Source organism: Pleuronectes platessa, chromosome 16, assembly GCF_947347685.1.
Source record: "Pleuronectes platessa chromosome 16, fPlePla1.1, whole genome shotgun sequence".
Lineage (NCBI taxonomy): Eukaryota > Metazoa > Chordata > Actinopteri > Pleuronectiformes > Pleuronectidae > Pleuronectes > Pleuronectes platessa.
Window position 1 is genome coordinate 17,780,273 of NC_070641.1, and position 13,763 is coordinate 17,794,035.

The 13,763-nt window shown below is 40.1% G+C and overlaps 2 protein-coding genes and 1 long non-coding RNA gene across 6 annotated transcripts in view; 1 reads left to right on the plus strand and 2 right to left on the minus strand.

The window, feature by feature from the left end:
• The window catches only part of LOC128459065 (septin-9), a 72,967-nt gene that overhangs the window by 31,444 nt on the left and 27,760 nt on the right, over positions 1-13,763 (plus strand). For all 3 annotated transcript variants that reach the window (XM_053444169.1, XM_053444168.1, XM_053444170.1), the window contains one exon: positions 470-1,234. In XM_053444169.1, the coding sequence (XP_053300144.1) occupies positions 470-1,234 (765 nt within the window). The remainder of the gene's footprint in view (positions 1-469; positions 1,235-13,763) is intronic.
• LOC128459067 (uncharacterized) lies at positions 6,325-9,667 on the minus strand. Of its 2 annotated transcripts, XM_053444174.1 has the most exons (3): positions 9,539-9,626; positions 8,869-8,985; positions 6,325-8,545 (listed from the first exon to the last, which is right to left on the minus strand). In XM_053444174.1, exon 3 carries the CDS (start codon positions 8,539-8,541, stop codon positions 7,051-7,053), a length of 1,491 nt encoding a protein of 496 aa, XP_053300149.1. In that variant the 5' UTR covers positions 8,542-8,545; positions 8,869-8,985; positions 9,539-9,626; the 3' UTR covers positions 6,325-7,050. The 2 variants fall into 2 exon arrangements, with proteins under 2 accessions (XP_053300149.1, XP_053300148.1); XM_053444173.1 differs by lacking the exon at positions 8,869-8,985 and having other exon boundaries at positions 9,539-9,667.
• LOC128459070 (uncharacterized) lies at positions 10,648-13,524 on the minus strand. The gene is made up of 2 exons (XR_008342095.1): positions 13,436-13,524; positions 10,648-11,971 (listed from the first exon to the last, which is right to left on the minus strand). It is a non-coding gene; the product is annotated as an uncharacterized LOC128459070 (long non-coding RNA).

Below are 13,763 nucleotides of genomic sequence, written 5' to 3' on the forward strand. Positions count from 1 at the left end.
TCCTTGGGCAAAATGCTGAAACCCCCGAATTGCTCCTGGCGGCTGTGCTGAATGCCTGTGTGAAATGGGTGAAGCTTTTTGAATGGTCTTCAAGAATCGAAAAAGCGTTGTAGAAAAACAAATCATGCACCAGACCTTACATCATCATCATGCTGCTTCACTGTGTTTTACTCGTAGACTATAGGCCGTGTTCACGCTCAGCTCCAGCATCTGAGATTCAGTTTTTTTTCGAGGGACCTAGGAGGCCTATGTTGAACCGAGCCGAACATCACCCTCCTCTCCCAACAAAGAAACGCATGATTCCGCATCTTTCCAATTTTCAAACGTTTCTCTCTGTCTTGTGATTTATAAACAAAGTGCATATTGTGCAGACCCATAAATAATAACAACGTGTAAACGCGAACCCCTGACCTGCCCTGTTGTAACGGCCCTGGTTTGACCTACTGTTCTGTGTTGTTTTTTTTTCCAGCACTGAAACGGTCGTTTGAGGTGGAGGAGGCGGATTCATCCACGCACCCCTCGCCCCTGACTCGTCGGACCACCAACCCTCTCCGCTCATCGACCAGCTCCACATCCAGCCAGCGGAGCTACGACATGAGCTCCCGCAACTCTGACTACTCCTCCTCCTCCAGATCTTCCCCCTCCGAGTCCTCCAACCCACGTTCCCCAAACACCGGCATGAGGCGCATTGAGTTGTCAGGGGGTCGCAACCCCGACACAGCCTCTTCCCGCCGCACAGAAATCTCCATTGAGGTCTCCTCCAAGCAAATTGACAACTCGCCCAGCGCCGGCATCGCCCGCTTTGGCCTCAAGCGACCTGAGGTGACCCTGGGCAGTCGGAGCACCCCTCTCGACAGCTCCTCCAACTCCATCTCCACTTCTTCAAACAGGCGTGCAGAGCTCGCCATGACACGGTCCAGTGAACCCCCCGCCCCTCCGAGGAGGATGGATGCCCAGTTGTCCTCTGCCCCAGTCTCTAGGATCCCTGACCCCCCTCAGAGAAAAGCAGAGACCCCGTCCCCCATCCTCAGCCCTGCTGATGGAGTCTCCCGGAAGCCAGAGATGCCGGTCTTCAGACAGCCGGACGGTTTAGTGCCAGGCAGCACACTGGAGAACAACAACAACAACCACCCGCCTCCTGCCCCTAGCGCTCCCCTGCCTTCCCTGGCAGAGCCCCGGGTGGAGAGGGTGCAGTTGCCCATCGCAGAGACACCCACGTCCCGACCAACAGACAGTGAGTACCTGCTTCAGCATGTTTTCTATGATAAATGTTAAATAAAAGCTTCTCAGGGTAAAGTATGTTTGAAGTGGACTTCTCAAGGAGGAGTTTTTGCCTGTTCACTCAAAGCCTATCTGTTTTTTATTAAGGTGCACGTTAACCATTTGTCCTCTGAGATGTGGTTATAACCGGTTCCAATGTGGCCTATCTTCCTCAATCTAATAACTTGCAACAGTTTGGCAGCAGCCGCACTCTGATGAAATCATTTGATCATTGCTTTACCGTGTTGCTGCTCATTTCCCTTCTCTGTTCAGTTTAATTTGACCTCATCTTGCAACGCGTTCACAAACCATTGTCTTGTCACATCTTAACACACTTTCTATTTTTTTTTTTCTTAACTAGGCTTTGTACTTATTCAGGATATCCGCTATTTTTGTCCCCCGTAACATTACAATGCAGCTACGTAATGACGGCTCCAGCCACAGACGGTTCCAGCAGGGGTTTTGTGAGCTTGTCCGTCTAGACTGTCTGTGAATGTAGGTCAGTGAGGGTGATGATGAGAATCGCAGGGCTACTCCCAGGACAGCAGCTGGAAGATTTATCTCATACAGGCCAACAAATGAGAAGCTCAGCTCACATGAACTTAGATCATCTACTGGTCTCAGACAGGGTGAAATCACTGTTAATTCAGATTGTGTGAGATTAAGAAGCTGCAGTTTGTCTTTTTATATTTAGTTAGTGTAATCGGTTAATGTAGAAATGCCAGTGACGTAGCAAGTTTACTTCTGTTACTGGCGAGTGTGTTTTCTCAGTTGACTGCTCTACTTGTGACATACAGAGCTATAAATGAATACTAAATCTATCATTGTCTAGACCGAGCAGAGGTGGTTTTTAATAGTCTTCCTCTACTGACTAACATCACACGTGTGGTGCAGAGATGATGCCAAACTCAAATAGAGACCATAAGTATTGGTTTTACTGGGGAAAAATATCAAGGGGCGGCTCTATAACTGTGGTAAGGTAGTGCTCACCAATGAGTCATGGTCTCACTTGATGAATCCGTCAGGACGACCAGAATGAAAGACTCAGTAATTCACTCGTTCCACAACTCGTCCATCCAGCCTGATAGTTTATATTTAAAACATACTGAAATAATCTGTGACTCAACTGAGTCTAAATTTGAGTTTTTGTATTTCCAAGTGTCTGATTCCTAATATTTTGTCATCTGTTGAGATGCAGTTTGCACAGAAAACCGCTTAGTGCATGGCAAGGAATCTCAAATCTTAACTGTCCCATTTCTATGAAGTGCATTGTGGATACTCTTCATCCTCAGTGGATGAAACCTAATATTTATGGTAACCCCGTGACCTTTGTTTTCACCCCTCCATGGGGACAATCTTTTTATTTTAGCTGGATTTCTGTGAAGATATGGTGATTTCTTCCCTTGCTTCAGTTGGGCATAATGAATTGCAGCCACTAGAGGCTCTGCAAGTGGGCTGTCATGTTTGAATTTTTTGTTTTTTATATTGCTTTGGATTGCATGGATTTATAAAGCTTACATTCCATATGCTCCAGTGTCAGTGGAGCATATGGAAAGTAGGCTTCAATAGAGGTTGCACTTTCGACTGGTTCTTGTTTTTGTAGAAAAGATTGTGTCATTGTGCTTGGGTGTGTGCATGACTTCAAAACACTTTCCTTGCTGGTTGTTTGTGCTTTTTGCTTCCCTCTGTTAGTGTGTGTGTGTGTGTGTGTGTGTGTGTGTGTGTGTGTGTGTGTGTGTGTGTGTGTGTGTGTGTGTGTGTGTGTGTGTGTGTGTGTGTGTGTGTGTGTGTGTGTGTGTGTGTGTGTGTGTGTGTGTGTGTGTGTGTGTGTGTGTGTGTGTGTGTGTGTGTGTGTAGCCCTGCGTGTGTGTAGCCCTGCGTGTGTGTAGCCCTGCGTGTGTGTAGCCCTGCTATCCGGAGACAGCTGTACTCATAGGCTGCTCTCTCTGGTGGAGTAGTATCAAGGCGTAGGCGGCTGGGAGGTGATACATTCCAAATCTGGAGGTCATAAAACATTCTACATAAAAATAGAAACCCTTCAATTTCCACTTTTTAAGTTGTGTGTTACCTCTGTCCACTGTACTTCTTCTGCAAACAGATCATGATTTAATTGTATTCTTTTTTTATTGTTTGGCATGTACCACCCTTGGTGAACCAGAGAGAATATGCGCTAAATAACTTAAATGTGGTCCTGTGTTAGTAGAAGGGGAATAAGCAAGGAAAAGTGAGAGGATTAAGTCCAAACCTCTGCCACATTTGGGAGAGCAGAAGGGAAGAGGGAGAAAAATGGTGGAAGATAAAGCGTGCGAGGAGGAGTGTGATTTCCTGTAAAGTGCGTCAACAGGGTGAAAACAAAATGAGAAGCCCACTATAACCTCCAAGCATTTCAGAGTAAAGCTAAACCGACCACATTTTGACGACGCTCTTACAACTACAACTTACTTTCTTTTTTCTCCACGAGTACACACAGAACGGATTCAGGCAACTTCTTTAAAAAATATACTTTTTCAAAAAGTGTTTCTATTAGAACAGTTTTAATTTTATATGATGAATTTATGTCTCAAACAAATGGTTGCAACACTTTCTGTATGACTTCAAAATAAAAAGCACTCGTGCATTTCTGTTAATGGAATCCACTCCCTTGTTTAAAATATTTATTTTATTGTGAAATATTTGCTGGCGCGGGAGATGCACAGCTTCATACTGTGCAGTACTGGTAGTTATTTGAGTACAAGGGACTTCTTTCATAAAGGCAATAATTATATCTGTGGCCATATTCAAATTATAGCCGATATGTAAAAGCATTGTGCTGCAGTAGCAGCTCCTCTGCAGAACATGATCAGGAACTGAGAAGCTACATATTTTGCATTGTTAATATGGTTTGATATTAATTTGAATATTGTGCATGGAATCGAAAAAGTTGCACAACTGTCCTTTGTGTATATTTATTTCTTGTACATTCAGCCTTTAACAAAAATTGCAACAAATTATAAGTATGACCCTCCTAAGTGTTTTTTTTGGAAGATAAAAACAATCACGACTGCTTGCTGTCCTGGCTCCTAAATGGTGGAATGAGCTCCCCAATGAGATCGGGACAGAGTCTACACATCTTCAGCCGCAAACTAATATCACACCTCTTCCGACTATACCTTGAATAAAAGTTTAAACTAACAATTTAGTAGCACTTAGATGTCACTTACTTATAGCTCTTTGTAGTTTGGCTTTCTTGAAGAAATTGTACTTTCTTGATTCTTGTTGCTCTGGGTTTGTTCCCCCCTGGTTGATGCACTTATTGTGAGACCCTATGAATAAAAGCGTTACCTAAATGAAACGAGTTTGAAATTAAAAAGTGATCTTGGGCTTGAATAGGCAGGTTCAGAATGTCTCGCCAAGGGGAGAGTGACTGCATGAACATGCTGATAAGTGATAAGCTGGTAGGTTTTTTTTGTGTCGTAAAACTCAAGGTGCTGTAATGACATGCTCTGCTTCAGTTGATTTGTCGGCTGTAATGAAGAGCAGCTGTGTCCAGTCTTCCACAGGATGTGATCTCATGTTTACACACACACAGACGTTCATTCAATCTGTACACCGCTCATCGTTGTTTCCCGACCATGCCTTAAAGCGTGATATATATTTTGTCTGCCGTCATTGTGATGACATATTACAGAGTCAGTCTAATATCTGGTCAGAGCCACTGGGTTTATAAGTTTAAATCCCTGAATGGATATTTTTCTCTGTGAATTTTTTTTTTTTTTTTCCTCTTTACCTCAGCCAAGATTGTGTTTTAACCATTGTCCTTTTATATATCAGCAAGATTACAGAAAAATAACTGAACAGATTCCCAAGAAACTGTGGAAGGATGTGGCGAGTCAGGGAAGAACCCATTCAATTTTGGTGTTGGTCTGGTTCAGGGGGTGGATCCAGGAATAATCCACTGTCTTTAACATTGCGTTTTGACATTTTCCCTCTTTTCCCAGGGAATGGCTCTGAGTGTTAAGGAATTTTGATCATCCTCACACATTACTGTATATGCCACTACATATTATGTATATTACATTATATCTATACAGGAGAATAGTGCCTGTCTAATTCCACAGATTTCTCCTTTCACCAGCTTGTGTCATTATAGTGTTCTTTTTTTTATCGAGATAATGTATTTTCAGTTACTTTCTATCGCCAGCATTAAACATGTATGTTAGCATAGACAAAGCCAGTGTTATTATCAGAGTTGAACACAGAGTCATGGTGGGCGTGGCACTTATCACACATAGCACAAGACGGAGTGCTTTAATAGAGATGAAGAAATGTAACACGACTGCATTAGAAGATCATTAGCCTAGTTGGTATGTGGGGCAGGGCCAGTTCGTATCGATCATTTTCACGAGGAATGTTTGGACTGATTTTCGCTTCCGAGTGAAGGCTTTGGTTTTAAACATCTTTATGAGCAGACGATGACAAACATCAAAACATTTAGCATATCTGAGGTAGATCAATTTTATGTTTACTTCCTCACCCTGCTTGCACAATGCATGTGCTTTATATCGGTGTATATATTGGACTAAGTTTTATTGCTGTGATGAAATTTATATTGCGATTACACTGTTATAGTTCCCTGCCACAAATTGAGAACCTCTAAATATTTGGTATTATTTTGTAGCAGGAGTAACAAGTTTCCTGTAGATCACGATTCTTTGACTCAGTGCATTAGACTTTTATTATGAGATGATTAATATGTCAACAAAAAGCAGTGTCACTCCAAAGAGGAACCTTTTTGATTTGTATTTTCTTTAAGCTCAATCTGCCCTAGCTATTAGTAATGACTCATCTTGTGACCTGCTTGGTCTTGCTTGGTCTTGCTGAGTTTCACCACATTAAAACGGTTCTCATCTCTTCGACACAAACATAAAGGCCTTTTTATAGGTCACTTCAGGACTTGGCTAGAAACGAGGACTTGTGAATGTCACAAGGGTTGGAACTTATCCTTCTGATAAATCGCTCATCTGTGTACGTGTTGTGCATCATGTGACATCTTTCTTTAACTTGCAATAAAAACACTGATATGGGTCTGATACATACAATGTGATTTATAAAACCCCAATTTTCAACATTACAAGAAGAATACAATACCGAAAACATCCAGTTTCTAAAAGCTAATACATTATCAGAGTAGATCAGTTTCTTTCTCTCTGTTTCATTTCTCCATCACAGCCTTTTTTTCAAAAACAGAATGAAGCAACAGTGAGTCACTATTACTCGACTAGACATGCTGGAGCATGACATTGTTGCATGAATAAAGCCTGGAACTTTATGACCATGCCAGAGCAATTGAAAGGATTTACAAAAAGGAGACATTTCAGAGAAGACTGCAGTATTATTAAATCATTTCAGGTTTTTAAGTACAACCAATCGGCTCATAATGTCCAGATTTAGTTTTTGTGAAATACAACCAATGAGACTTCACTTCTTCTTCTAATGAAACTGCTGTTTTAATGTTTTGTGATGTAATAACATTCAGACAAGTGAGATCCCCTTAAAAGCTATTCACAACAGACAGACTGAGGCTTTTCAGTCCAAGAAAACTAGAGATGTTCTGTTATTCAGAGCATTTGTTGTTTCATCACAAATATGTCTCAATGTTACAAAAAATTCACAAAATTGGCAAATGCAAGACTCGATGAACAACAGGACAGCATTTGAAGAGAGATAAACAAAAATTAACAATATGTGCAAGAAGCAGATTTGATTTTTCCATCCACTTAAACATTGTCTGCAATGCATATCCAGTCATCTTCAGCTCCCCCAGCTTAGAGTGCATGCTTTAACTACCTCAGGCCGGCCTATGAATCGTGCTTGGACTCCAGGGGCAATTGTCATACCTGAGTGATACTCGTATACATCATGAATGGAGCTCTGAACATCCGTGCTACATTTGAATTTAGTTGCCCATTGCCACTGCCACCATTCATACTGATTTGTGGCTTTAGCTGCAGAGGCATAGAAACCAACCCAAGAATTGTTAAATTCCGACTTCCAACTTCTGAAGGTCTTCTTGACGAATAAGCGAGCACATGCCTTGCCATCTTTTACAAAGAGCTGGAGGTTTGCATCATAGCCATTTATATTGACTGCTCTGTCTGCTGTGGGATTCTTAAACTCAGGACCTCTGCATATCTCCTCTCCCACCACTTTAAAGCAGCACCACTGTATCCTCACCTTATGCAGTCGAGCCTGAAGACCATCATTTAGCGGCACTGAGGTGTCCCAACTGCCTGAATAACTGTCCCCAATGCACTTAAAAGTCTTGCTTGCTTCCTGGTCCCTTTGGTTCTTGAAAAGCACAACCATCACTCCATTCTTTGGGCGATTTTCAGTAACATTCTCCCAAAGAATCCTGGCTCCTCCATCCTTGCCGGTCGTCACCTTAAGCTGAGTCCCATCTCTCAAATTCCACGAGCCATCAGTCTTCATGCGATTTTGTCTGGGAAGTGTCTTGGGTTGGTATTCTGGGATGTTGATAACAAAATCCGGTTGCGTGTTTCTTCTCGCTGGAGGCTGAGCTCTTTTATTCTGTTTGTTAGAGGAGTGCTTTTCCTTAATTACAATAAACAGCAGCAGGCCAAGACAGGCCAGGTTACCCCACGTGTTTCTGATTTGCCCTAACTGGTGATCGTCAGCACTACTGCCAAAGCGATTTCTGAGATCCCACAGTGAGTCCTGGTGTTCCCCATCAGAAAATTCTCTGATCTGCCTTAGAAGGTTGGTACTGACCTGGTACGTCTGTTCCGGGTCATACCTTGTCCCCTGTTGTTCAGAGGTCTCGTAGTGCTGTGTGATGTACACTTGATCTGTCTGCATAGATCTTCCTGTGTTCTGTTGCCTGACTCTGAATATTATGCGGTCCATGTTTCTTCCTACATACTCTGTCCGGGGAGCGACGACGTATCCTGGGAGTTGTTCATGACTGTTTACATTAAGATTGCCAACGGTGTAGTACTGGTAACCCCGAGGCAGTGGGTCCAGCAGCTGCTCATAGTTGCCATAATGATGTGATCCATAATCGTTATTGTTTGGGTTGAAGGTCAAGCAAATGACATGGTTATTGTTGATATCAACTACGTTGGCAAACCAGTAGAGCAGCAGGAGAGTGTGTTTGGGCACAGATTGCCCAAAGTTGATTTTCTTCAAATCATTGATTGATTGGAGCTTTTGTACAGCTGACACAGAGACCAGTACAAAGAGCAGAGCTGCACAGCACCTCATGACCCTTCCTGACATCGTCATCCTCCTGTAAAGATATTTAGAAAATATTAGCTGGATGTTCATTCATACTGAGAATTCCCAACCCATACTTGTATTTGCTACAAAGGATTGATCTAAATGCTTATCCCCATGATGGATAATTCTGATACCTAATATCCATTTTTTGTTTCGATCACTAGATGATTTATTTAGTTTACAGAGGTATGCATATTAAATGAATATACCTTAGCAAATTGTAATAATAGCATATTTTTTTATTTTGTCTTGATTAATTACAATTATACATTATTTAATGAATGGGAAACTTGACTTGCAGTCGAGTACAAATAATAAAAACTCATAACTCACTATTCCAGCTACTGAGTCCCACCCACAAGATGACAGGATTGGTTTCTTTCTCTCTACTTCCTTCTCCCTGGCTGTCTGAATCAAATTTTCTTTTTATTTCAGATTGGCATTTGTTCACTGCAGAGTTAAAGTGGAAGCACAGTCTTACTTATTTCAACATACAAAATACTCAATTGCGACACATTTAAAAACTTGACTTTCACTAGGGGGACTTTGAAGGTGTGCAAGGCTGTAAATTTGTGTTTTTGGGTGTTGTTGCTTAATTTGGAAATATTATGTGTAAGAGTATAAGACAATCCTTTATTAGTCCCCCTGGGGGGGAATATTCCATATTACAGAAACCAAAGGAGTCGATAGAATAGACTGAGTAAACATTACATAATATAAACAAGGAAATATGATAATGTATGCAATAAAAAGCGATGTTAAATAACAATATAACAAGATTTTAGAAGAACATTCTAAGAATAATGACAGCACATTGTAAACCTCTCCAAATTCAATCTAACAGAACAAACTTTCAGCTGCCCTTTACATATGGTTCAACTTCTGAGTATTTTTTTCAGTGTAGAAAGCTGCAGGTAGAGAACTTTAAATTGCTTCATCAATCATATTGAGAGAAAACCGACGTAAATCAAGGAAATGGTGATCAGAAAATAGGAGCACTCACCTTTGTTAATGTGCTGCTGTTAGGGAATCGTCTGTGACTGTCTGTGTGTGTGAGCTGTTCGAACTCCCTTTCCTGTTTCCTTAGAAATGAAAGCAATAACAAGTGTGTTGCTGGTGGTTACAGAAGGCACTGCAGCTTGGATCAAATTTCAGTTGGAAAAGAATCTGTTTAGTCTGTCAGTGTTTTTTTCGGGGTTGTTTAACCCAACATGCAAAAGCTGATTATTTGTGATTTTAATTATCAGAGGAATGACTCTGTAAAGTGTAATTATTCCATAAGTCATTTCAGATTGTGTGTTGATGAAGATGACTGGCCTGTGCAGGTATCTGACACAGTGTGCCCTTTGGACTAAAAGGTTTCTGGCTTATTACCTAGTATGATTATCACAGATTAGTTTCTTATGGCAGTACTCGTTTGTTGTAAAGCCTTATTTGCCTCCACTGAGGAGATTAAGTTTTCGCCCATCTGTTTTTAATGTCAACCGTATTACACAAAACCTGTTAAACTGGTTGAAGAATGAGACTTTTTGTTCTTAGGAACCAGTTTGCTATTTTGCCACTTCCACAGATAATTCATAGAGTTTGGAGGAAATAATCTGGCAAATTAAGTGGACTGAGATCTGAGTACCTTAAGGGGACTTGTGGGCCTTGGTGGGGGCAAGCTCTCTACTAAGTTTCATTCTAGATCTTTGTCTCCATACTTTTTCTTAACTCAAGTTTAAGTGTCAGTCATTTTCACTGATGGCCACTATTAAACTTTTCCTGTCGTCTTATTAAAACATGACTTTCTTTTTAAACAGAAAAGGTAAATGGTTCATGGTGAAAATCCTTAACACAAACTGATCCAGTTACTTCAGCTGAATTAAATTTGAAACTGGCTTAAGCACAACCAAAGGAACTGAGGATGTGATGTTTTTACAGTTTTTATGTAGATTGGAGTTTAACCCATATGTTGAATAAGTAAATTAATTCATCAACATTGAATAAACAAGGGGGTCTTCTATTTGTGTGTGATCTCATATTGTGTGAGAAATAAAAATGTCTCTGTAGACCACTGTTCTACCACATGTTGGCTTATTGAGGAAGTGGAAGGAAGGAGGGACAAATGTGTTGTCTTTTAAACCTTTTATTTACACACCATACAAATAGCAGCGAGTATTCAATCAACACCCCATTTACAATATTGTAGCAAGAAGACAAAACCATATGTAAAATATACATCTCTTTTTTGTTTGTTTGTTATGCACAACCTCTATCTCAATATTTACCAGAACATTGTTAAGAAAATAATGTAGCACACATTTAAATAAACATGAAAGCAAAACAAATCATACACCAGCTTTTAGAATTATCCCTTATCCAGGTCCATTGATCTTCCTAACTGCTTGATTCCCAATCAACTTAAAGGTAATGGTGTATTGTATGTTTCGTCCTTTTTTTTCTTTATTTTTCTTTGTAAAGTTAAATAAGAAATTAAAAACAATTGAGAAAAATAAGTAGTGAACAGAAAAATGTTTTGTTTGGACAGCCTTTTTCTCATTTCTCATTTCAAAGCCAGAGGTAACCAAAAATGGCAAAGACAAATATACATATAAGCACAAAAATGAGAATGCATGTTTCACAATTCAACCAATTTTGTGTGGGGCCTTGGAAGTTGTATTCAGGAATGTCAATTTGTGTCACAACCTCATTTCCTCCTCCTTTTATCTCATTCTGAAGGCTGGCCCTTTGTTGGTCAAAGTTGTACCTTTCCTCGATCACAATAAACAACAGCAGTCCAAGAAAAGCAAGGTTCCCCCATATGTTTCTGATTTCTGATAACTGGAAATCACTAGTGTTACTTCCATAGCGATTTCTGAGCATGGACAGTGACTGGCTTGCTCCCACTGAAAACTTTCGGATTGTTCTCAGAAGGTTAATCGTGATCTCATAGGTATGTTCAGGATCATATGTCGTATTTCCAGGGATACCATAATGCTGTGTGATGTACACTCGATCTATCTGCTGCCATCCTGTGTTCTGAAGCCTGACTCTGAATATGATTCGGTCCCTGTTTCTTCCCACATACTCTGCCCGGGGATGGGCGACATAATCTGGAATTTCTTCACGTCTGTCACGAAGGTGATTGCCAACAGTGTAGTACTCGTAACCCTGAGGCGTTGGCTCCAGCACCTGCTCATAGTTGCCATAATGATGCGATCCATAATCATGATCGTTTGGGTCAAAGGTCAACCGTATGATGTTGTTGCTGTCGATATCCACTACGTTGGCAAACCAGTGGAGAAGTAGAAGAGTGTGTTTGGGCACAGATTGACCAAAGTTGATTTTCTTCAAATCCTTAATTGAATTGAGTCTTTCTACAGCTGACACCGATGCCAGTGCAAGGAACAGAGCTGCAAAGCAACTTATGAATCTTCCTGACATCCTCATCCTCCTGTAATGATAAAATATATCAATGAAGGCTGGGCATGGTGGGCAATACAACAATAGCAGTAAAATGAAGGTTTTATATATATCGATATAATGGTTATGCATTGTGTAAGGAGGTATAACACATAATGGTCTTCCTCAGATTCAGAATTTTTTGTTTATCAAATGTTTGTCATTCTCTCCTCATAAAAGAGTTTGAAACCACAACCTTCACTCGGGAGCAAAAATCAGTCTTTGCACTTAAAATGTATAACATGACATTTAATATGATAATAATCAATAACCTTGGCCCAATTTTATTTGCCCTATCACCCCACAGTACCAATCCATACATGTATTTGTAACTAGGGATACATCGAAAGATTATTTTTACGAGTGCAGTTCCCGTTCTCATCCTGCCTGTTTGGAATGTGTTGTTTGCTTATTAGCCTGTGGTGATGCTGGTTGCTAAGGAGGAACAGACATGACTTAAGTATAAATAAATGTATTAATAAATACAGAAATAAATAAATAAAGGAAATAAATTAATTGATACAGAAATAAATAAATAAATATATACGTTAATAACAACAGGAATGTCTAAATAAATGTCTTACCAATCCTGCTCGAGACTGAGGTTAGGCCCGCCTTTCTCATTAGCATAAAGACACCGAAATCGAAAAATAAATAAATCAGGGTATAGGTAAATATGCAAATATATTTAAGACATTTATTTACACATTTCTGTTATTAACGTATTTAGTTATTTATTTCTGTATTTATTTATACTTAAGTCATGTATATTCCTCCATAGGTTGCAGCTTTCATTCTGAAACTTTAAAATGACCTGCACGAATTAAGCTGTGGTAAGTAAAGACCAGCAGCTGTTGCATATTGTAGAGCTGTTCACCTGTGTGAATCAAAATTGTTTATTTCCAATTTGCATATGGTCACTGCAGCGTTAAAGTGGAAGTACAGGCAGCCCTGATGCCAACTACTTATTTCAACATATAAAGGACACAAGGGGGACACATTTAAAACTTGATTTTCACTGGGGGGACATTAAAGGCTGCAAATTGGATGTGTGTGCGTTGTTGCTTAATTTGGAAATATTATATGTAAGAGGATAAGATGATCCTTTTATTAGTCCCACTGTGGGGGAATTTGCCATATTACAGAAACTAAAGGAGTGGATGGAATCAACTCAGTAAACTTATAACATAATATAAACAAGGAAGTATGATAATATTTTTAATAAAAAGCGATAACAAAACAAATTCTAACAATGCTGACTAAGCACATTGCAAATCTCTCCAAATTCACTCTAACAGAATAAACTGTCAGCTGCCCTTTTTAAATATGGTTCACCTGAGTCATTTTTCAGTGTAGAAACCTGCAGGTAGAGAACTTAAAATTGCTTCATCAATCATATTGAGAGGAAAAACGAGGTAAACCAAGGAAATAGTGATCAGAAAATAAGAGCACTCACCTTTGTTAGTGTGCTGCTGTTAGGGAATCGTGTCTGTGTTTGTCTGGGTGTGAGCTGTTATAACCCTTCCTGTTTCCTTAGAAATGAAACGTAACTAATCTGTTGCTTGTGGTTGCAGAAGGTACTGCAGCTTGGATCAGACACTTTGAAAATATAATTTTTAGTCTGTCAGTGTTTTTCGGGGTTGTTGAACACAACATGCAAAAGCTGATTATTCGTGCATTATCAGTAGAATGATTCTGTAAAGTGTAAGTATTCCATAAATCATTACACATTTTGTGCTGAAGAAGATAACTGGCATGTGCAGGTATCTGACAGTGTCTTTTGG

Excerpts from the sequence above, each read along its gene's own strand:
- LOC128459067 (XM_053444173.1), bottom strand. The coding sequence starts at position 8,541 with ATGACGATGTCAGGAAGGGTCATGAGGTGCTGTGCAGCTCTGCTCTTT.